The 23,374-nt window shown below is 34.0% G+C and overlaps 3 protein-coding genes across 3 annotated transcripts; 2 read left to right on the plus strand and 1 right to left on the minus strand.

Annotated features, from left to right (window-relative positions):
• Positions 1-48: 48 nt before the first annotated feature.
• On the plus strand, positions 49-12,258 carry LOC126780963 (collagen alpha-1(IV) chain). The gene is made up of 12 exons (XM_050505669.1): positions 49-129; positions 284-320; positions 3,946-4,266; positions 4,452-4,694; positions 4,772-4,993; positions 5,330-5,635; positions 5,744-6,211; positions 6,867-7,250; positions 7,402-7,858; positions 8,368-9,885; positions 10,523-11,754; positions 11,849-12,258. The coding sequence occupies exons 1-12, from the start codon at positions 110-112 to the stop codon at positions 12,125-12,127; spliced, it is 5,487 nt and encodes a 1,828-aa protein (XP_050361626.1). The 5' UTR covers positions 49-109; the 3' UTR covers positions 12,128-12,258.
• Positions 12,259-16,182: 3,924 nt separating this feature from the next.
• On the plus strand, positions 16,183-20,533 carry LOC126780976 (transmembrane protein 164). Its single transcript, XM_050505703.1, has 6 exons — positions 16,183-16,468; positions 16,606-16,788; positions 18,431-18,547; positions 18,826-18,904; positions 18,980-19,080; positions 19,446-20,533. Exons 1-6 carry the CDS (start codon positions 16,334-16,336, stop codon positions 19,674-19,676), a joined length of 846 nt encoding a protein of 281 aa, XP_050361660.1. The 5' UTR covers positions 16,183-16,333; the 3' UTR covers positions 19,677-20,533.
• A 1,275-nt stretch (positions 20,534-21,808) lies between these two features.
• Positions 21,809-23,319, minus strand: LOC126780978 (F-box/SPRY domain-containing protein 1). The gene is made up of 4 exons (XM_050505705.1): positions 22,709-23,319; positions 22,356-22,629; positions 22,193-22,283; positions 21,809-22,116 (listed from the first exon to the last, which is right to left on the minus strand). Exons 1-4 carry the CDS (start codon positions 23,041-23,043, stop codon positions 22,019-22,021), a joined length of 798 nt encoding a protein of 265 aa, XP_050361662.1. The 5' UTR covers positions 23,044-23,319; the 3' UTR covers positions 21,809-22,018.
• Positions 23,320-23,374: the final 55 nt, after the last annotated feature.

The raw sequence follows: 23,374 nt of genomic DNA on the forward strand, positions 1-23,374 counted from the left end.
CATACCGCGGGGCGGGGGCGCTTAGACTGCCGCCCGAGCGTTCCTCTTTCCTTAGTATCCCGGCTCAAACAGCGCGCGCGCACGGGACAGGCGTTGCGCGCTCCGGGCCATGGCGGTCCACGTACTTTGGTAAGCTTTCACAAATTTATTCATATTTCTAAATAAAAAAAAATACACGGAATTATTTGGGATTATATAAAGACTTAATAAGTATTTTTAAATAAATTAATTTTATGAGTACGTATATTAATAGTACGTTACAAAGTAATAAATTATCTTATAGGTTGGTGGCTGCTTTGGTGTTAACAGGAGTAAAAACGGTAAGTTTTTATTTTTATGTAGATGACTGAAAATCCCTAGTGATTAATATGAAAGTGATTAATAAGACCTTAACAATAAAATATTTACTGGAATTTGGGAATGTAGGGACAGCGAAAGGGCGCGCTTGCTGACTGGTCGGTCTGCTTATATTCGTTTTTTTCTCGCAATTTCTTTAAAACGCGAACTAAGTCGTTCCAAATTTTTAAAAGCTTCATCGCATAATAAATATTTTTATTTCTTTTCGAATCGTATAATTATTAAATCATAAATACCGTCGTATCTTTATGTATGTCTTTATTTTATTACATACATCAGACCGACAAAGTTTATCACTCGGATGTAAAATGTCGTCATTGCGCAAACTATATCTACAATAAAATTAAACAAGAACAATGCCAATCGAAAATAATACTTTCTATGATTGATAGACAATAAATCTTAATTTAAAAATAAATTATTCTCGTCACATATACATTTTAATATTTTATTTACATTATTAAAGTTTTATTTATAAAATTATTTGTTTATAATATGTATCTTAATTTCATTAATAAAATCTTATAGAATATTTGAAAAAACAGGCAAACTCCATTCGTTTAATAAAAGATTTTCCGGATCTTGAAAATGTTTTTGTAAATTGTAATTGTTAATTAAAAAAACATTTACGCAGTCGTTTAAGTGTAATTTAAATTTGGTAGAATTAAAAAAAAAATATGGATCCAGACACGTTAAGTTTTGTCGTGAAACTAAAATGTTGTTATCTATTTATTTATTTTTTGATTAAAGAAACTTAAAAGAATTAATATATAATTAATCTTATCTCATAGAATTTACATACATTACATTGGTATAAAGTAATGAGTATCAACCATTATCCATCAACCAAACGCATAAAATGTAGTAATAACTGAAAAGTAGAATAATAACTTTTTTTAATTAAGTCCAATAAAACAAAAAGTTATAAGTTGTGCTTGTAAGCTAATACGGTGCTTTTAGCAGCTTGTGATTGAACGATTCATGTAAACGTTGTTTTAGGTACAAAATAGTAAATAAATGTTTAATAAATATGATATATTGTCATTTTTTGTATTAGTTTAATTAAACTTAGCCAAATAGTTTATTTATAAATTATTGCATTTTCCAATAACATATACTATTTATCTGAATTCAACTTTGAAATAATTAAATACGTTCTAAATCTAAAATAAATTATAATAATTAGAATTGATTATATATATAAAACTTAGGATGTGTATGACATAAGTAACATAATTTGAAAGGGAATAGTAGTAATGCCATAACATAACATAAATGTACAAAAAAACGTATTAGCAACTTTTGTTAAATAATTTTTTTAAAAACATTTATTTTTGATAAAACCGAACTCAAAATGTTTTTTGAACACAAAATAAGATAAAATACATATGATTTTCGTCTCACAGTTTAATTAAACAAACATAAAATCATGAACGAATTAATTGATTACTATGTCACTGGTGGTAGAGCTTTGTGCAAGCTCGTCTGGGTAGGTACCACCCACTCATCAGATATTGTACCGCAAAACAGCAGTACTTGGTATTGTTGTGTTCTGGTCTCAATGGTGAGTGAGCTAGTGTAATTACAGGCACAAGAAAAATAACATCTTAGTTCCCAAGGTTGGTGGCGCATTGGCGATGTAAGCGATGGTTAACATTTCTTACAATGACTATGAGCGTTGGTGACCACTTACCATCAGGTGGCCCATGCGTTCGTCCGCCTTCCTATTCTATATAAAAAAAAACAAATAAATATTCATAAACTTCAACTATTTTCAGATTATTGAAAATTTTTAGACGGGAAATGTTATAGCTTAAGGTCAATTTTTTTGAATGAGACTGAGTCTGATATATATATTTTTATTACTTAAGTCAGCCATGACAAAATCTTACAAATATCATTGAGGAGTAAATTCCGTTTGTTTTTTTCGGATTCACGCAGAAACACCTAATCCGTTTAAAATGAAACAATCCTATTATAATAGTTTACAGTTTCAGGGCAGACATAAATTGTATAGTAGGTTTATATGTAGTACATATTATGTGATATAGACTTATATCAATATATAACGTACGGAATTAATTTTATATATTTCTTTTATATATCAATTCGATTCGACTAGTATTAATTTAGCTGTAGTATTATTACAGCTGCTAAAATTATAATAGACTAACTGTCCGTTCTGTTTTGGCACGGATAAAATTAGTTTCTATTATTTTATTTTTTTACATTGAACTCATGATATAAACAAATAATATACTACAAACAAAGTCCACAAGGGTCTTATTATCGCACGCCGAATTAAAATATTTTAAATATTATGTCCAAACTACAGTTCCAATTTTTATTCACAAAACGATTACTTGGTTTGAAAAGCAAATACACAAACTTTGTACATAAGATTCGTAAATTTGAAAACAATCTATTAAAAAGTTTGCGACGGTGTATGTCTGTCTTTTATAGATAAATTTTTTATATAAAAAGTTATTGTTAACTGTAGTTGTATTTATTCGATACTCGCGATCAGTATCAAAATGAGAAACGTATTTATTTCAAGCGTATTTTTGTAAATAATAGCAACTGTACATTACAATTTGAACCAGCCGTTTTAAATATTATAATAATCATCTGGAGAAAAAATGTGGGGCGTGCGGTAAGATCTTAATTCTAACAGTACAAGCGTATAGATCGAATGGCTGATTGTTGTTGATTATAATATATATATTAAAAAAATATCAGAAAAACTTAATAACTTAATTTTATAAGTCGGGAACAGTAACTTGTCTTATTTAAAATATTATTTCCAGCGAAACGTCGTACGTGGTCACTATAATAGTATCACTTTACGAGCAAAGTGCAATGATAGCAAAATATCACGTAACATCCATAAATATTACTTGTAATATTATATCATTTAAATCTAAAAATTTATAAATCTATCAAATAATAACGTAATTTAGTACTAATAAAAATGTGAAAAAATATTTTATACGTACCTCTCGATGTCGGATAGGTAGATCGGAGTAGGAGGCAATAGAAAGTTCATCTGTATTGGCGCACATATTTATGGACTATTCCTGAACAGTTATTTATTATAATCGTTAGGAATATTTCAAATGATTAAAAAGTGCTGCATTGTCTATGGTCTTATCCAGTTAACTTAGTGATAATTAACACGTAAATGGTTTTTAATTGAATAAACAAGACAAAAGTCATATAGCAACAATAATACAATAATATCCTAAAGTAGTTGTGATGAAGATCATGAATTTATATAAATTCTTATTTATTCACATAACGTGTTTTAAGGTTTTACGATCGGAAATTGCTAAGCAGATTATGATCAAATTTAGATAGACAGACATTCTCCAAACAAAGAACATTAGGGTTTTTCTTCACACGTAATAATAAGCTAGCAAAAAACACTTACGTACTAACTTATAAATAAATAAAAACTTAAATAATTCAACTCTAGATTATTTAAGTGTATATTTAAATTGACGTGACAAAGTTTTTACGCTTTACTCAATAGAAGTGTTTTAAATTTATTTTTAGCTTATGATTTCATTTTTTTGTCTTCACTATTAGCAAGAAGATACTTATGAAAGAGGCGATGTAGAAGAAAACAATATTTATGATAATCAATGGTCACAACCGGATTGGATTTCTCAAAGCGCTTATCAACCACCAGTCGCTAGAACCTACGGCTTATCGAGAAGACCTGATGTCTCAGTACCAACCTCAAACCCATCGCCACCACCACCACCACCACCTCGTCAACGAGGGAGTTATGGTCAAAATTTTGCCATTTACGATCCAGTGACCCGGCAGCGGACATCTGCAATCGATCGCAATTGCACAGCTCCGGGTTGTTGTGTTCCTAAATGCTTTGCCGAAAAGGGTAACCGAGTAAGTTTTACTTTATTCTTTCTCAATTTTAAGTTTTGACTTTTATACTTTACCTTTTCTCTATCTATATGACATAGGTAGCTTTATGTGTAAATTATTGAAAATGACGAACTAATTTAAAAAAATACTATTTAGTTTTATTATTATTTTTCTGTTTTTAAAACAAAGTGTTTTTGAATTAAAAGGGTTTCCCAGGCATGCCTGGGTTACAAGGTTCGAGAGGTCTTCCAGGCCACGAAGGTGCTGAAGGCCCCCAAGGGCCAAAAGGTCAAAAAGGGCAATTTGGTCCTCAAGGCCCTCGTGGACCAAAAGGTGATCGAGGTAAACCTGGCGCCCAAGGTTTTCCTGGCTTAGCTGGCCCTCCAGGACCACAAGGTGAGACGGGTGCCCCTGGTATTCCTGGACGAGATGGTTGTAATGGGACTGATGTAAGTAAATTTTAAAAAAGCTATTTCTGTGTTACAAGTTACAAAAAACCTGAATACTTAAAAATTTATTATTTAAGGGTGAGCCTGGTTTAATGGGGCCAAGAGGATACCAAGGACCTCGAGGTTTTAATGGTCCCAAAGGTGAAAAAGGTGACAAAGGAGAACCAGCTCATATAGGACGTTATCCAAAAGGACAGAAGGGTGAGCCAGGAATGGATGGTATGCATGGACCTCCAGGACCAGTTGGTCCAACGGGACCGACCGGATTGGTTGGACCAAAAGGAAATACTGGACCGATAGTGAGTGTTCATTTATACCTACTATTTTAAAGTAATTCATTATTACTTATTATTAGATTACACCTACAATCCAATAATTATAATAAAATGGTTAAAAATAATCGCAATAAATTATGTTATTAAAGATTGACACGTAGCTTCACTAAAGCTTGTACCTCATTTGTGGATAAGACCACATTAAAACATATAGAGCAGAGTAAGCAATGCAAGTAAATATCTTTCGTTAGATATATTATGTATGTGATATTTTTTTCTATTATTTATTTCATCTTAAATATAAGTCTTAAATATTTTGCCGTTACAATTTTGTTGCAGTATAATAACATTTTTTTATAGGGTTTACCTGGGTTGAAAGGTGACAAAGGTTCTAAAGGATTTAAGGGACAATCGATACAAGGAGACAAAGGAGATCGAGGAGATAAAGGAGACAAAGGCCCAAGTTGTCCTTCAGAAACTTTACCTTCATTAGATAATAAAGGAGCTATAAAAGGAGTAAAAGGGGACATGGGTCCAAAAGGAGAAAAAGGAGAACCTGGAAGAATGGGAGAAAAGGGTGAACTTGGACATATGGGCGAACCAGGTCTTCCTGGACAAATGGGCATCAAAGGAGAAAAGGGCATAAGAGGCAACCCAGGGCCAAGTGTAAGCAATATTTACTTCTTTTTATTTTTAAATATTGTAATTTTTAGTTAACAGTATTAATTTTTACACAATTATTGTATTTTTTTATTCAATTTTTTTATTACATAGGGTCGCCGCGGTATGTATGGTGAACCTGGGCCGATGGGACAAAAAGGAGATAGAGGCTATGACGGTCTGGCTGGACTTCCTGGTAGACCTGGCGCTAAAGGAGAACCTGGAAAAGATGGTTTAGCTGGCCCAAGAGGATTGAAAGGTGTGCCTGGACCGCCTGGTGGTAGAATGGGTTCACGAGGCCCACCTGGACCTGTAGGCCCCAGAGGTTACACGGGACCCGCCGGACCACCTGGCTCTGACGGCAGACCCGGAGATATGGGAATACAAGGTCCTATGGGACCACGTGGAGGTCCTGGTGAACCTGGGAATCCAGGATTAGAAGGTATGCCAGGTCACAAAGGTGAAAAGGGTGAACCTGGTCTTGATGGTCCACATGGAGAAATAGGCCCAAGAGGATACGACGGACCAACTGGACCTACAGGCCCTAGAGGACCAAAAGGAGAAGATGGACTATCAATACCCGTAAGTTTTTTATATAATTATGTTTTTAGTTTTATTAAATTTCTTCGCGTTTTTTAAACCGACTTCCAAAGAAGGAAGATGGTATATGTTTGAGCGTATACCTGATTATTTTTTAAGAATATTCAGGGATTAATCGAAAACAAGTAGACTGATTTGAATGATTGGAAGTTTTATAACTGTGAATTTTAGTACTGAGGCAAGTTCCCCTATTCGTATACTTATTTAACAGATTTTACTTACTTAACAGAGTTCATATACTTTTCTTTGACTAAGGTAACATGCAGTTTTCAAAAAAATAGGAAAAAAATGTTTATTAGATAGTCCTCAATGGCTATACTTTTCATGGCTTCTGTTTTATTTTCCAATTAAGTGAAAGCTGATTATTTTAGAACTTACAGACGATTGTCCACTTAAATTACTGCGTTCTAAATTGCTTGCTGCTTGATTCTGCGTAGTTTTAATTTCTTTGTGTCATAAGCCAATGGCTTATGACCGAACTCTTGGACTATTGTCTTAATTTTTTATGATGATTGATTATGATTAATATATATTTTTATATATTTATATATATATATATATAAATATATCTGTACAAAACCATAAAATAATAATTACATACATAATAATACCTATTAATTAAAATAATACTTTTCAGGGTTTAAAGGGTACTAGCGGTCAATCAGGTTTTCCGGGAGACAAAGGTCAGAAAGGAGAAAAGGGATATCAAGGTCTACGTGGTGTGCCTGGTAACTCAACTTTAGGCACTCCTGGTAGTCCAGGAGAAATGGGCCCTCCGGGAGAAAAGGGAGAAAAAGGAACTCCGGGAATTAACGGATTACCGGGCAGTCCTGGTCAAAAGGGAGATCTTGGTGGTCGTTGTAATGATTGTAGGCCTGGTGGTCCAGGTTCCAAAGGTGATCGTGGTTTAGATGGCATTCCTGGACAACGTGGAGAAAGGGGACCAATTGGCCCAGTGGGAGTTCCCGGAGAAAGAGGATCCGATGGTATCAATGGTGCACCTGGATCACCTGGTGCCCCGGTATGTATAAATGAGTTTATTAATTAAACAAAAAAATTAAATCAATACAAAGTTAACAACAAGGATCGTTTTTTATATTTTTTTTTTAATTTAACATTTTCAGTTGAAATGTGTACGATATAATAAACTTATAAATACTTTTATTTTAAAGGGTGAACGAGGTGACGATGGACCAATAGGATCGCCAGGAGAAGGTGGGGCGGATGCGATTATACCATCAAACTTAGTTAAAGGTCCCCCGGGGGAGAGAGGCTTTCCGGGTGAAAAAGGTATGATGGGTCCCAAAGGTGATAGAGGTCTTGATGGACAACCGGGAGACCGAGGACTAAGTGGAATGCCAGGACAGAAAGGTGATACAGGTAGAATGGGACCACCTGGAATTGATGGAATCCCAGGGGCTGATGGTTCACCTGGTTTACCGGGATCAAATGGCATATCTATTAAAGGCGAAAAGGGTTTACTTGGCAATCCGGGACAGAAAGGAGATAAAGGTTTCGCAGGAAGATTAGGAGAAAAGGGTGAACCAGGACAATGTCCTATTGAATTGAAAGTCTTAACAAAAGGAGAAAAAGGATCTCCTGGTGCACCAGGACCTCAAGGGCCTTTAGGTAACTTCATTTTTTTTTCAAAATCATAACGTGTGGCTTAGCGTAAAATCGAAATTTATTATTTTTAGGTAAAATGGGGAATTAAGTTAATTCTTTTGCTAAAAAAACATAAAATAGAGCTCATTACGAAGACTAATTGCAACAGAATTTCCAAACTGTAAATGTTTATAATTATATGAGTTAATCATAAAAATAACCGCTACAACTTTATTACCACGATAGTTGCTTAGGAGGCGCCTGCAGTTACGCTCACAAATTTGGTAGACTTGTAATAATCAATATGTATTAAAATATGTAAAAATATATTTAGCATATATATAGCGTGTAGGCGTGTGTATATTTTTAATTTATTTTATGACTATTCATAACCTGTATGTAACTTGCTTACATATCAAAAATAAATGTAGCCGCGTTCAGTTATTGGGTGTTTGTTTATTTTTAAGTATTTTTTTACTTTTGTTTCAATTTATGTGATATTACATTGTATTAATCGATTGTGTTTTAAAAAGGTATGCCGGGTGAAAAAGGAGATCGAGGCCAACCAGGTAAAACTGGTGATAAAGGAGAATCAGGATTACCTGGACGTGCAGGACCTGTAGGCGCACGCGGTCTACCTGGACTCAAAGGTGACAAAGGAGAATTAGGAGCAATGGGATTCACTGGAACTCCAGGTGAAGTAGGTCCTAGGGGTTTCCCAGGTTTACCCGGATACAAAGGAGATAAAGGTGAAGTTGGGGCATCTATGCCTGGACCTCAAGGGCTACCTGGTTTAAAAGGAGATAAAGGAGATTATGGAATTGCGGGTCAACCAGGAATTCCCGGTAACGATGGTCCTCCCGGACCAATTGGCTTACAAGGTGAAAAAGGAGATTTAGGTAATGCTGGGCGACCAGGTCTTCCTGGTGCACCAGGATTAAAAGGTGATCCTGGTCCTATTGGACCTCCTGGAATAGCAGGTGTTCCAGGAACTCCTGGAAGAGATGGGCCTAAGGGACAACAAGGTTATCCTGGTTTGCCGGGAAAACCTGGTAATATGGGTCTACCTGGTCAAAAAGGAGAGCCAGGCATGCAAGGACCAGATGGTCCTAAAGGATTCCCTGGACCACGTGGACATCCAGGATTACGGGGCCTAACCGGAGTCGATGGCAGCCCCGGAGAAAAGGGTGATAAAGGAGAAATGGGTTTCCCAGGATCACCTGGAGAACGAGGTCTTGATGGATCACCAGGACCCATTGGTTTTACTGGTTTAAAGGGTGATCAAGGTTTTCCAGGTCAACCGGGACTTCCTGGTCGAATAGGTAACCCAGGAGAAAAGGGTGATTTAGGTCGCCCAGGTCTTACAGGGCCAAAAGGTGAACCAGGTGTAGCTTCAGAAAAGGGTGACAAAGGAGAACCAGGAATACCTGGATTAACGGGTATTGATGGAAGACCTGGTCCAGACGGAGAAAAGGGAGATAAAGGTGATAATTGTATACCCGGTGTTGGGATACCAGGAGCACCAGGAGAAAAAGGAGATATGGGTTTACCTGGTATAGACGGTTTTCCGGGTCAAATTGGAGAAAAAGGAGATCGTGGTTTACCTGGGCTAATGGGTATTAAGGGTGACAGAGGATTAACCGGAGAGGAGGGACGGCCAGGTATGCCAGGAATAGATGGTGCCCCAGGATTAAAGGGTGACTTCGGATTGCCTGGAATCGACGGTGAGAAAGGAGACAAAGGTGATAGAGGTTTTCCAGGACGTGATGGCCTCGATGGAAATAAAGGCGAGCGTGGGTTGATGGGCCCTCCGGGATTAAAAGGACCTGTAGGTTTTATTGGATTCAAAGGAGATCGAGGACTACCTGGGCCATCAATAAACATTAAAGGTGACAAAGGAGACATTGGTTTACCAGGTATTGCTGGTGCTATGGGACAAAAAGGTGAAAGAGGTAGAGATGGATTCCAAGGTATACAGGGAGACAAAGGTGATCGTGGATTTACAGGACAAAAAGGGGAAATTGGCAGAACAGGGTTATTTGGTGAAAAAGGTAAAGATATTTTTATATTTGTAATTGCATGTTGTTTTATTATATAAATCCCATGAGACTTTTCAAATATATAAATAATTGAGATACTCCACGCGCTATACGAATGGGATGGAACTTTGTCAAAGTATATCGAATCTGAATAACAATAATTATCCGACTCTAGCAAAGTCTAAAGGGTAATAAGATTTTAGCAGATTATGTTTATGTTTATATTTATGTATATGTTTGTATGTATGTATGCTTAACGACAGGAGTTATTTTGTGTTATTGAAATTTCAAAATTATTCCTTTTTCTTGTTCAAAGTTATTGTTCTAATCTAATAAAAATATTATCTATAATAGAATTGTACCATTACAATACTCTAAAATAATGCAGTAGCAAATTCTGAACAAAAATCCACACGCTAACGATTCATTAACGCGAGTTTGCCGCGAGTCTCTCAGTCTCAGACTCAGAAACTCAGTCTAAAAGTTAGGATCCCATTCTTATCGCGCTCGAACTATATTCCTTTTAATGTTAGTAAAATTTTGTTAGTAAATTATAAACAAATTATTAATAAAACAATTTGTCCATTCCAAATAGATAAGAAGCTTGACCAATTAGATTTATTTTCTTATAAATTCATATTTATTCTAGGTGATAGAGGGCCATCGGGTCCAACGGGTATAGCCGGACTAACAATAAAGGGAGAGAAAGGATTACCAGGATTACCAGGCAAACATGGAAGGCCAGGATTACATGGCGCTCCAGGAGAAAAAGGAGAACAAGGTTGGACTGGCTTACCAGGACAGATCGGGCGACCTGGAACACCGGGTCCTCCTGGGCCAATTGGGGAAAAGGGCGATCAAGGTCGAGAAGGTTTAGCAGGTCCGCCTGGTTTAGATGGAGCTCCTGGATTAAATGGACCACCTGGTATACCTGGTGAAAGGGGTCCAAAAGGTGACAAAGGAGCTATTGGTTTTGGTTTACCGGGTGCTAAAGGAGACGTAGGCGTGCCAGGAATACCTGGGTCACAAGGAGAAAAAGGTGACAAAGGAGAACGTGGTTTTGATGGTCTTACTGGAGAAACTGGACCTAAAGGTAATCAAGGTGAGAAGGGTGATCGCGGGTACCCAGGCAGAATAGGTTTACCAGGAATAACCGGCGATAAAGGTGATAAAGGTGAAGCTGCAGCTATTGTGTATGGTGCTAAAGGAGAACGAGGGCCTCCTGGACCTCCGGGTAAAGATGGTCTCCCTGGGCTTGATGGGGCACCTGGACCCAGAGGATTGGATGGCGTCCCAGGATTGAAAGGTGATAGAGGTTACCCAGGACCAAGAGGGCCTACAGGTCCACCGGGTCCTCAAGGTTTAGTAGGCTTACAAGGTGAAAGAGGTGAAATAGGACGAACAGGATCACCAGGATTGCCTGGATCTCCAGGAGCACCTTGCACTCATACTGACTATTTGACAGGAATACTCTTAGTTCGTCATAGTCAAACTGAAATTATACCTCAATGTGAACCAGGCCATGTGAAATTGTGGGACGGATATTCTTTACTTTACATTGATGGTAACGAGAAGGCTCATAACCAAGATTTAGGTTATGCTGGGTCATGTGTCAGAAAATTCAGTACTATGCCATTCCTATTCTGTGATCTTAACGATGTTTGTAATTATGCTAGTAGAAATGACCGAAGTTACTGGTTATCAACGAACCAACCAATACCGATGATGCCAGTAGAAAATAATGAAATTGCTCGATACATTTCGAGATGTGTGGTTTGCGAAGTACCGGCCAATGTAATAGCTGTTCACAGTCAAACTCTGGATATACCAAACTGTCCTGTGGGATGGAATTCGTTATGGATCGGTTATAGTTTTGTAATGGTAAGTTAATTAACTTAATTTCATAAATATGTTTCTCAGTATCAAGGAACTTGTTCAAAATTATATATTTATAACACTTGTTTAATTTTGATAGCATACTGGAGCTGGTGGACAAGGTGGTGGCCAAGCACTTGCCAGTCCCGGCTCCTGTCTTGAAGATTTCCGTGCCACGCCTTTTATAGAATGTAACGGTGAAGGTGGTACATGTCATCACTTCGTCAATAAGCTTAGCTTCTGGCTAACAACTATTGATGACAATAAACAATTCTCTATGCCTGAACGCGAAACCTTAAAATCAGGAAGGCTCTTGCAAAGAGTTTCCCGATGTGCAGTTTGCATTAAAAATACTACACAGTATCGAGTTGAATATTAGTAATACCAAAGTAAATTAATATTTGCTTTTGTAAAATCCTTTTTAAAATATTTAGTAATAAATAAAATGAGAAATTCAAATCTAGAGTAGATTTGTCTTTCTCATTAACTTAACATAATCCTTTAGGATTTCAAAAAAAAAATTGTCAATTAATTAAATTTTGTAATAACTGTACACCAAAGCAATGTAATCTTAAGAATTAAAAGTTAAGTATATAATATTTAAATCTTTATAAAAATATTTTTTTTTCTCATATTCATTACCTTTGACACAAAAATACAAAATTGTTCACGACAACAAGACCTTTAACAACATAAATCTTTACTTAAATGTGAATTATTATAAATGTATTGTCACTAGTCATACAACATTTTTAAACCCAAAACTTACTTTTACAACTGATTTAGAAACACATGACATCTTTATAATAATATCTAGAGAACACCAAATATAGTAACGTGTATATATTTAATTCATAATGATTTATTTAGTATCACATTTTAATATGCCGAAATCAAAACAATGTAAGTTATGAAACAGATTGAAATATTTAATTAAATGTATAAGTAACTTGTATATTCACAAATTTTTAGTAGAATTCAATATAAATGATCAGTGTTAACACTGCCATTGTAGATAGAATAATGTTACTCTATAATTGTTTTAAGTTGACATTTTAATAAATAACATAAAATATATAATCGTTTTAGTTACCTTATATTTCAAAATGTATAACGAATTATAAATAAAAAGAATAGTTTTGGCTTTTGTTTTTGGGTTGAGATGACCCAGTAAAAAGAGATTAATATGTCTGTATATATATATTGTTTTTTCGTTGACTTTAACTATGAAAGAAGACATCGTGAGGAAGCTTGTATAGCTGATCGTTCTCGAAAATGTGTGAAGTTAACGTTAGCGTGAGCAAAATTTTACCCAATCAATCGGCACTGGGCCAGCGTGGCGGCCAATCAGTATCAAGCTTTCTCAGATTAAAGCAAATATTTGACATTTTAAAGAAAACCATCTTTTTGAATCTTTTCATGAATTTATTTTGGTTTTTGATTCTCAGTGTTTCTAATGCCAAATATCTCTTTGTTCTAAGTTATCGCTTAAATTATTTTATTTTATAAATCGTTTCTTAATCATTGATTAGAGAGAATCGAATAAAGGATGTGGAGGCGCTTTCTGGTGTGACAAAAATACAATAATATAATAAATTAAAATCTACATTTTAAAACACGTTTTGATGAAAAAAAAATGACAAGTCTGGACGGTATATGCTCCTAAGTCTCATACTCAGCGATTGCCTGCATGTAGCCTTTGATATTCCGACGTCGATATTAATTTATCCTAATAAAAAATAAAAAATAAAATAATAACTGCGCAAGTTCAGCGGCAAACAAATTTTTTGCAAATTAAAGGCCACTCTCTACCTACTATCAATAGCCATCTGTTTTAAGCGTCCGACGTAAGCTGTTGGAAAGATCACATACAATAGGAGCCCACGTCTCGTTCTCGTTCGTGCGTTGCAATTATACTATATAACAATTTACATAGTTCTAATTTGTAACATACAACAATTTACTTTTGATAACAAAATTGTTTATCCTGGATATTTTACATGGGACGAGTAATTTACATAATAATATTTGCGTTAAAATGCTATTTAGTGACTTACGTGAGATTTATTGTTACTAATAGGCTGACTTATTTTTCTATGTTTTCTGCACGAGTCGGACATGCTAAAATATAATTTTGGTATAACTTATCCGCAATCTCTCGAAAACTTTACTCAGTGTAGGGCAGAAAATCTGCTTAAGCCTGAATCCCGGGCTGCTTCTTAGCCATGGGAGGAAAGCCATACTTTTTTGTACACCACATGAAAATAGTAATAAATACTTGTAATTAACTAATGTGTATATGTAATGTTGGTTGTATTTTATATTTTATTTTATACAACGATAAAAACATGGGCGTAACTTTTGGCCCATTTCAATTGAGAAATTTCTTAAGCCGTGTCTCCCGCACCTGTTTTGTCCTACACACAACACGAAGCATTAAGTATATGTAGTGTGCAGGGAAAACATCCGCAGGAGATCCTTTTTTTTATTTTGCTGGAAAAACGCATTTACGCGTTTCCCCCAAACACCCCCATCCCGGGAAGGACGGGTGCTCGCAAGAGCCAGTCGAAACCGACATTCCGCAGGATTGGGCCGAGAATAAACATGTGGAGCGCAGCCTACCCGATGCCGAAACCACCTCTTCGAGGTGCTGAATAAGATAGGCAGCGAGAATCTTCTCGCTAAAGAACGTCCATCGGCAACAGGACCAACTTGCCTTACTTGCACGGCTTCGGGAACTGTCCGCTGGAAAGACACTGATCAAACAATTCCCGAAGCCTCCAACCTAGGCATTTCAGGGCATCACGCAGAACACGCCCTGGAACCCCATCCGAACCTGGTGCTGTGGTTCGGGCCTTTAATCGATCGAGGGCCATCTCCATCACTCGCTTCGTGACTTGTGGTGGAGCCACAATGTCTTCAATCACAGAGCAAGGAGCCATTTGTGGAGGAATGTACTCGCCTGGGTGGGGAAAAAGATCCTCAACTAGGCGCAGGAGGAGCTCCAGTGACAGCGTTTCTGTCGTGGGGGCGCCATGGGTGTGAAATTTTCCCCGCACACCACTGTAAGTTTTCCTCCACGAGTTAAATAGGGATTTAGGGCCGTTAACAGTTCCTCCCTCGCTCGCTCTTTGAACCGACGTACCGTCAACTGCAGCTCTTTTTTTCGGGCGACTACCAGTGTACTTGACGGCACGGTGTCCTGCGTCGGGTCCTCGTCATAGCCGCATCGCACAACTCCTCTAGGGCACTGCGAATCCGGCCCACTAGCTCATTGACACTCCCACCTTCCTGACATCTTTTCAGACTTTAAATATATCATTTTTTGGATAAAATTTAATTTTAATATATTTTTGGATATCTATTTTAAAAGAGATATCCAAAAAGATGTCAGGATCTTCAGCTAAACGGTTTATGACGTCTCCCGTAAAAGAATCGCCTATACCGCTTAAAAGTTTTTTATAAACACAGAGCATACAAAGTCCATTTAAGTTGTCTTCAATCAATGTCGATCTCATTCATATTATGTATACTACCATAACTTTTACCGACAACAGTAGGTACATAGCCATACAAATCACCTGCCACCCCCTGGGTACGAATAAAAAGGCAATTAAGTATGGAAAAAGATATTATACACAAAAATAAAACATGGTATAAATCGAAACATATTTATTTTTTATTGATTTCCTCTTTTTTACCTATCTTCTTTAAGCTACAATGTCCCATCTGCACTATATAATCTATATTAGGATATGTCACTCCGTAGACAGAGAAACTAATAGACCAAGGGACCGTGAAACCGCGATTGAGACAGAGACGTGTGACAATGTGTACGTATAATGCTGCAATAGTACCTGCATTCCCTGTTTTGGGAGATAAATAATTTTCAGGACATAATTAAAACAAAACGAGGTTTTTAAAATATTACTTTTTAATATTTATTAAACAATTTCTTTAATTAATTTTTTTTTTGGTTCCGAACTACACCCAAAAATTCTTGCATTGTTTGTTTTGGTTTCCATTATCAATAGTGCTTTAGCATCTTTATATGGTACTGGATTAGCATTCTCCTCAAATGTTGAAATCTAGAACACTCAATTAAATTATTAATAAAGAATGGTTACCACATATATATATTTCTATGTTAACTTTTGACTCGGAATGCATAATATTATAAATTCAAAGAATCAAGAAATAATTGATTAAAATAACATATTTATAGATAAAGAAAACACTTTAGGCTATTATTGGACTTAGTATTTATTTGTTTACATTGTCGATGAGTCGATATTTACTATTGAAAATCGGGACATTTTTAGCTGACGCTGGCAGCACTTAAATGATAAATAATTATAGGTTATAAATAAATTAATTAATTTATTAACACAAAAGATTAACATTGTTAAAAAAATACAAATCAATGATTCAGCAAGAAAAAATCAAACTGGCAACACATCTAAATGCTGTCAATTACCGGAAAACGAAAGGAAGTAAATTATTTAAATAAATCCAAGATCAATGATAAAATATATTTGAAATATCTAATGTTCATGAATATTACAATTTACAAAATTTAATTACCATGTTCGAATGGGCTTATAGTGGAGCTAATAAAGCTGTACCTAGAAATGTCGGCCCTGAATGTGCATATTTTTTATCACCTCATAGGCAAATTATCGAAACTGTAATAGTGACAACGGCATGTGTATATATTAGTGTAAGTAGTAAAAATATCCTTTACATTAATTATTCATACACTTACACAATAATTACAAATGTTCTGTAATTAGATTAAGGATTGATATATAGTATTCAATGTTAATATTTTTTTATTACAATGATATTTTTTTTTAGATCAAAACATTCCCAAAATTGGAAATTCCTAAAGAGAATACGTATATAAAATGTGATAGAGGTGGCAAAAGGCTGCTGGTTATTCTACTTGCTCTTTTATGGGGTATGGAAATTGGTTTTAAGTTTGCATCAAGGACTGTTATATATTTGTTGAATCCATGTCATGTAACAACATTAATTCAAGTAAGTATATGGTCAATACTATAATATACAAAAACTACTGTTTGTACATTATTAACAATATGCATAAGTCTTTGAATAACTTTTTGGATCTGATCTATTGCTGTAGTCCAGGTTTAAGAGGTTACTATTCAATAATGAGTAGACAGAGGTGACATAAGACATGGGCTACGGCCTACAAACTTTAGCATAAAACTAGTACTACTTGGACACAAATTATAACAGATATCATATATTTTACAGTTCAAACAAATATCATAGATGGTTACTACATGATTATAAACAAAATATTTTAGTGGTGGCCATACTATGTCCATGTCAAAAAAAAACTTTTCCACGTACACTTTTGGTGAAGCAACCCCACTTTAAGTATCAATATTAATATTGAGTATGAATCGAGAGCTCAAAATTGGTAATTATCATTGAACTTATCTTTCCAAGTGTCTATTCAACTCATGATTTTGGATTATCAATTAGATTTACTAAAACAGTTTTTATTACAACTTAAAATTATAAAAAAAATGATTAAAATTTAAATAACATATAAATAATAGAGTGGTGGAATTATTTTGTTTTTTTTTTAAATATTTTGCAATAAATTAATATATTCAATGGGTACCCATTAAGTAATGTATTGTATTGTTGTTGTCATTGTTCACTTGAATTATAACAGTGACTACTAACTAATTAATCGTCAAATATAATTTCTGAATTTTTCCTGTTTGTATTGAATACTATATTGTTATTTAATTTTATATTAAATTGTCCTTGTTATTGACTATTCTTAGATGACAAAAATAAAATTGAGTTAAATTAATCGTGTTACTGATTGAACAAGAATTTGTTAAAATTTCACATTTAACTTAAAAGTGCAGCCAGCGGGTTCAAACCAGGGTTACCCGGATGGCAATTCAAGATGTACCAAGTTCATATATAGTGTGAAATTAAATATCAGAATATTATCTTTATTTTCCTAAAGCTCTGCATATGTAGACTTGTGGTGCTGGTGCACTACCATAAAAGTACCCTAAAGATTATTATTTTTGAGAAAATCAAAATATTTAATAATTTGTTTTACTAATTTATTTGTTCTTGATTATAGTTGCGTCAGTCTGATTAATTTTAAATCTCTGACTTAAGTTGCTTCAACTGACAATGTATGTTAGCTACTACTGCATTGTCGGTTGAAGCAGCAGCAGCAGCATTCCATATTGCTTAATCATTTCAAGCTTCAATCTTAATAAAGTTAATAAATCGCTTAAAGATTTTCACTTTTTAATAAAATTCCGTGTTGTATACTTGAACTGTGACTAACACAAGTCAATCAGATATCTGAATATATAACTGACAAATATTGATTAATTGCTTTAAAATATAGATTGAGCAATTGCTGGATCTCATGTAGGAACTAAGTGTATGTAATTTATACAAATTAGTATTTAAAAAGAAAAAGAGACTACCGAACTTTTTGCCGGTTCTTCTTGGTCGAATCCACATTCCGTAAAAATCTATTTGAATATAAAATATTTTGTTTTTTTTTTTTTTTATTAATTAATAAATATACGTATTTAACCTAGTCTTTCTATTTACGATTTTGTATAATGGTCGATTGTATTATTTTAAGTGTTAATCATTTATATTTCAGATTTATTTATTGGCTGCTCCGCCTTCCAAGACAGTCACCGCATTATTCCGTATTCACTTAAACTTATTAAATGGTCCGCTGTTAGCCTTTCTCTTTCCAGAAACAGCTTCAAGAACGGTACGTATAAATATCAAATAATATAAATGGTAGGTACATTTTGTAATTTTTATGTATATATTAATTGAAAATTATATTAAACATTATTGTATTTGTGATTATTTACATTGATTATATTAATTATCCATACAATTGATTAATCTATAAAATATTATTATAGAAGTAGCGTAGTTTGATTTGAATGTGTATTATAATTATGGATAAATGTATTAAAACTGCATCAATTATTATTTACATTGATTGCCCATACAATTAATTAATTACGTAATTTGTTTCAGATTTTAGCAGAAGCTGCATTGTATTGGATACAACATGGAATGATGTTTGTGATACCCTACTATCTATTAAGAATTGGTGGTATGTTCGTAATTATCTTCAAATTAAAAAATATATATCTAATAATTACATAATTAATTTCTTATTTCATTGCAGGTGTATATAATGTTGAACCGCTGTGGGATTTTAATTGGTCTATATTTAGCTACTGTTTAAATATGATATATCACTTCATTGTTCTACAATTAATTGCGATCGTAAGTTATTTACAATAATTTGTATAAAAAAGTAAGGCACTGCTGGGCTAAGGCCTGTTCCTCCACGTTGCACCGATGCGCATTGGTGGCAACATGTGGCAGAATTTCATCTTAAACATGCAGGTTTCCTCACTATGTTTTCCTTCACCACAGTGCATAAGATGAATTATACAAACTCTCTGAGCATGCCCGCGTTTGAATGCGGTATTTCTTAATTTTGGTTAAGCTAGACGTGTTCTAGCCCCTGAACTATCTATATATATTACATAAATTATATATATTTTGTTATACCTATACGTGTATATACGTTAAATTTTATCTTTTTTTTAAATTTAGTTAAGTAATTTTTATTGTAATTTTTTCAGCCAGCTCAAGTGAATTTAAATCACATGCTATGCCCAGCAATATTGGATCCATTCGATGGGCCTTGGTACCGCATAGCTGCCGTGATACACCAAGCGATCCTTTGTCCACTTCTGTGCAAACTATTTTGTATAGTCGCCGATTTTTGTTTGACGAAATTCCCACCAACCAAAGTAAAACCACATATGAAGGATCATTTACAAGATAGGAAGTTAAATGAGTTTGTTGACTAGTAATTGTAATGTTTGACTTTTATTATAAATGGTACGTCATACCATTGTAAACGTTCTTGGGTCGACCTTTCTGCTGTTATGTGTATTGCTGAATTGTTATTGTATTAGTACCATAAAGATATGTAATTGATTGTAACGTTAAACACATAAATCTCGTTAGTGTATGGGCTTATTTGGTATGAAATATTTGCAATAATATATTAAAAAGTAATTTTATTATACTATACGGTTTACGGGGTTTATAGGAAACCCTTTAGGGTTAAGAGTTTAATTAGATATTCTAAAAGTCCTCTATTTTTAAGATAAATAAAATAATCGTTTAAATTAACGTAATAAAGTGAAAATAATATATTATGAGTCCCATTCGAAATGTGGTATGTTGAATTTTTGTATAAGTAATTTGTTTTTAAGGAAATAATATGTCAAAGCTAAGATTAGTTTAAAATAGCGAATGGTCCGTCCAGGGCGTTTACGCCGTAGCTGGCAAGAATTTATAGTTCAATTATGGTTATACGGGTAATGTTAATGTTACACTCATGTTGTCCTCGTACTGTCAGAACCTAAAGTGCACAACGAATAATTTATTTAATGAGATACTCAAAAACGTAAGCGCGAGCCCGTGAACGTTTAAATATGTCAAATTTTGTAACAATCCTAGCCAGTCATGTATTGGAATGGAAAGTTTTATCATGGTAAAAATTTATACATTTATTTTGTAAAATCACATTGTAAAATAATGCTTAATATCATTTTACTTGGCTTTTTGCACCATTTGACCTTCAATCGATACAATGTAATATCAACATCTATTAAATAATAAATAAATGCGTTTACATTGTTTTAATTAAGTAATCATACCAAAAATTTGTGGAAAGTGGTGTTGAGACTCTGCAGATTGTCAAAATCAAGTGCCTACAGAATAAGATTTTTAAGTAAAAAATATTTTATATTTCAAAGAAAAGGTAGATAAGAAAGCAGTACAGCACTTTCACTGCCGTCTACCCGAATCCGTTCGCATACGTATTTCGTCCGTATGTTTCACGACTCTGTTCCAAATCGTAGCTATTGATGCCACAACAACGAGCGACAAACTAACTGAGTATATGATTTTTTTTATTTCGTTAGCTAAACTACATACAATAAGGTGGTACATACACGAGCACAATAAAGAAGAACAAAATAATTGTATCCTACAAGATGCAAAGCATGCAAAAAATAACATTCAACGGTATTTATTTGCGCTTCTCGCTAAACCACTATCAAATTAATTTTTTTTTTTGTAGATTTGTTATTTTAAAAATCAGTATACCGAATTTTTTAGAGATTGTTATTAAGTAATCTTAACAGTATATATTATTTTTTAATGTCCAACATTACGAAATAATAGTTAAACAAATGACAACGTAGTTACTATGGTATCGCTACATTTCTAAATAACAATAAAAATTCGGGTAAATAATTTTGCGACTCTTGCTGGTGCGTGAACCCTGTTTCGGGTGCAGTGGCATCTAGCGACCGTTAGACGTTCATCGTATCGATGTACTCGACAATATACATACTAGTGGTATGGCATTGTGCAAGCTCGTCTGGGTAGGTACCACCAACTCATCAGATATTCTACCGCAAAACAGCAGTACTTGGTATTGTTGTGTTCCGGTTTAAAGGATAAATGAGCCAGTGTAATTACAGGCACAAGGGACATAATATCTTAGTTCCCAAGGTTGGTGGGGCATTGACGATGTAAGCGATGGTTAACATTTCTTACAAAGCTAATGTCTATAAGCGTTAATGACATACTAAAACCAAGCTAGTTTTAGTAAATGAGCTTGGCAATGTATGTTAGTATGGTAATTGTTGATAGTTTAATTAAAGAAAACCTTAAAAATGCTCAGTTCATTTTAATGCATGTAATTTTATTAATAAATATAATAATTGGCTTGGCTTTAATATTAGCATTTTTTTTAGCTCATGATTATGCTACTAGGTCACCCAGAACTCGCTGATATTTCCCGCATTATATATATAATTTCAGTGTAATATAATAGTCTTAAAAACAAAATAGTATTACTTTATTATTGCTTTTATTAATTAAATATAAATCGTTCATATTTATAAATAAAATGAATATTAAATTCACAATTGATTAAGATTTTTAATTGTTGTCCATTACAAATACAAAAAAATAATAACTTATATAATTAAATAGACTTAACTAATCTCACTTATGACTAAGAGATCATTTAAAAATTAATAATAATATAATTACTAAAATAACAAAGTTAAATAAATAATATATTAAATATATCACATGTTGAGATTTTAAAACACTCATGCAGAATTTGTTACCCATCTATTGGTAGCCCAAGGTAGATCATGGAAACCTCTGTGTTACCATAAACAGCTGATACAGTAGGATATAACTTTTTTTTGTATGGTAGTCCTGAAATTTAGGCATAAAATTATTATTAAATCTCATGGTTTCTCATATAATTTATTAAGTTTAACAATTTAATCACCTCTGAAAGCTACTCCCAGAAATTCATGATTTCTTTCAAATGATAGGGTATGTCCTTCACAGTCTAGGATTACTCTGATGCGTTCACCAACCTTTGTTATAAGCAAGAATATTAATACAGGACAAAACAAAACACTCCATCACAAAATTTATTCTATACTAACTTGATATTTGGGGCAGTTATTAAGTGTTGGATAACGTCCATGAGTGTCACCATTATGTATTAACTGATTATCAACTAAGTTCCAACCCCAGCTATGATCATCAGAACCTAAAAGGCCTACATAGCCTTGACATTGTAATGGGGCTTCTTTAGTTGATACTCCAATCACTGCTACTGTACCCAGTGGTCCTTCCCAAATTACTTCCCACAAATGTCTACCTCTATAAAAGCCAATTTTTCCTCTACATGCATCAGTGCTTTGGGCTACTGGATTTCTGTAAGATAGAGTTAATTTGTTAATTCTTGTACACTGTAAAATGATAGAAAATAAATTCTATAACGATTTATTCACACCTATGTAAAGTAAACCCATTCGGTTTTATATAGATATTCCTAGAACAATCGTAAGGACTCCAAGCATGGTAGAATGCTCTTAACTTAGACTTATAGGTTGCTAGATTTGATAGCAAATCAGATTTCATGACTTCTTCGGCCAACCTTTTAACGCAATGCAATCTCCAAACATCATTATTTTCGTCATTTAAAACTCTAAGCCAAGTTTTACATACTAATGCGCAATTTTTAAGATCGCGCAAATTTAAATATGAAAATATATTTTCTAGAAAATGATCAGGGAGAAGTTCTGAAATAGCATAGTGGCCAACATGATTATCATGTACGTTCATCATAATGTACAAATTTGTGTCACGATTTGTTTATATTTTAATATTTTTTAGTAATTATGATGTAGTCTTGGTGGTCATTATATTTTGTAGTTAAAAATTATTTAAGTCTATCTACTTTAGTACACTAAAGTCTGCTTTGATTTTAAAATTTTCTTGTGAGTTACTTATATTTTAAAATATCTAATTTAAAACCAAAAGCAATTATTATTTATACAAATGTTTTTAGCCGTCCAAAATCCCTATCAACAATTCAGAATCCGAAGTCACAGATTATGAAATAATAATACCAGTGTTGAGTGTAATAAACATAAAGGCCAAAGAGCCTGAGTCAAAT

The sequence above is a fragment of the Nymphalis io genome, chromosome 3 (assembly GCF_905147045.1).
Source record: "Nymphalis io chromosome 3, ilAglIoxx1.1, whole genome shotgun sequence".
Taxonomy (NCBI): domain Eukaryota; kingdom Metazoa; phylum Arthropoda; class Insecta; order Lepidoptera; family Nymphalidae; genus Nymphalis; species Nymphalis io.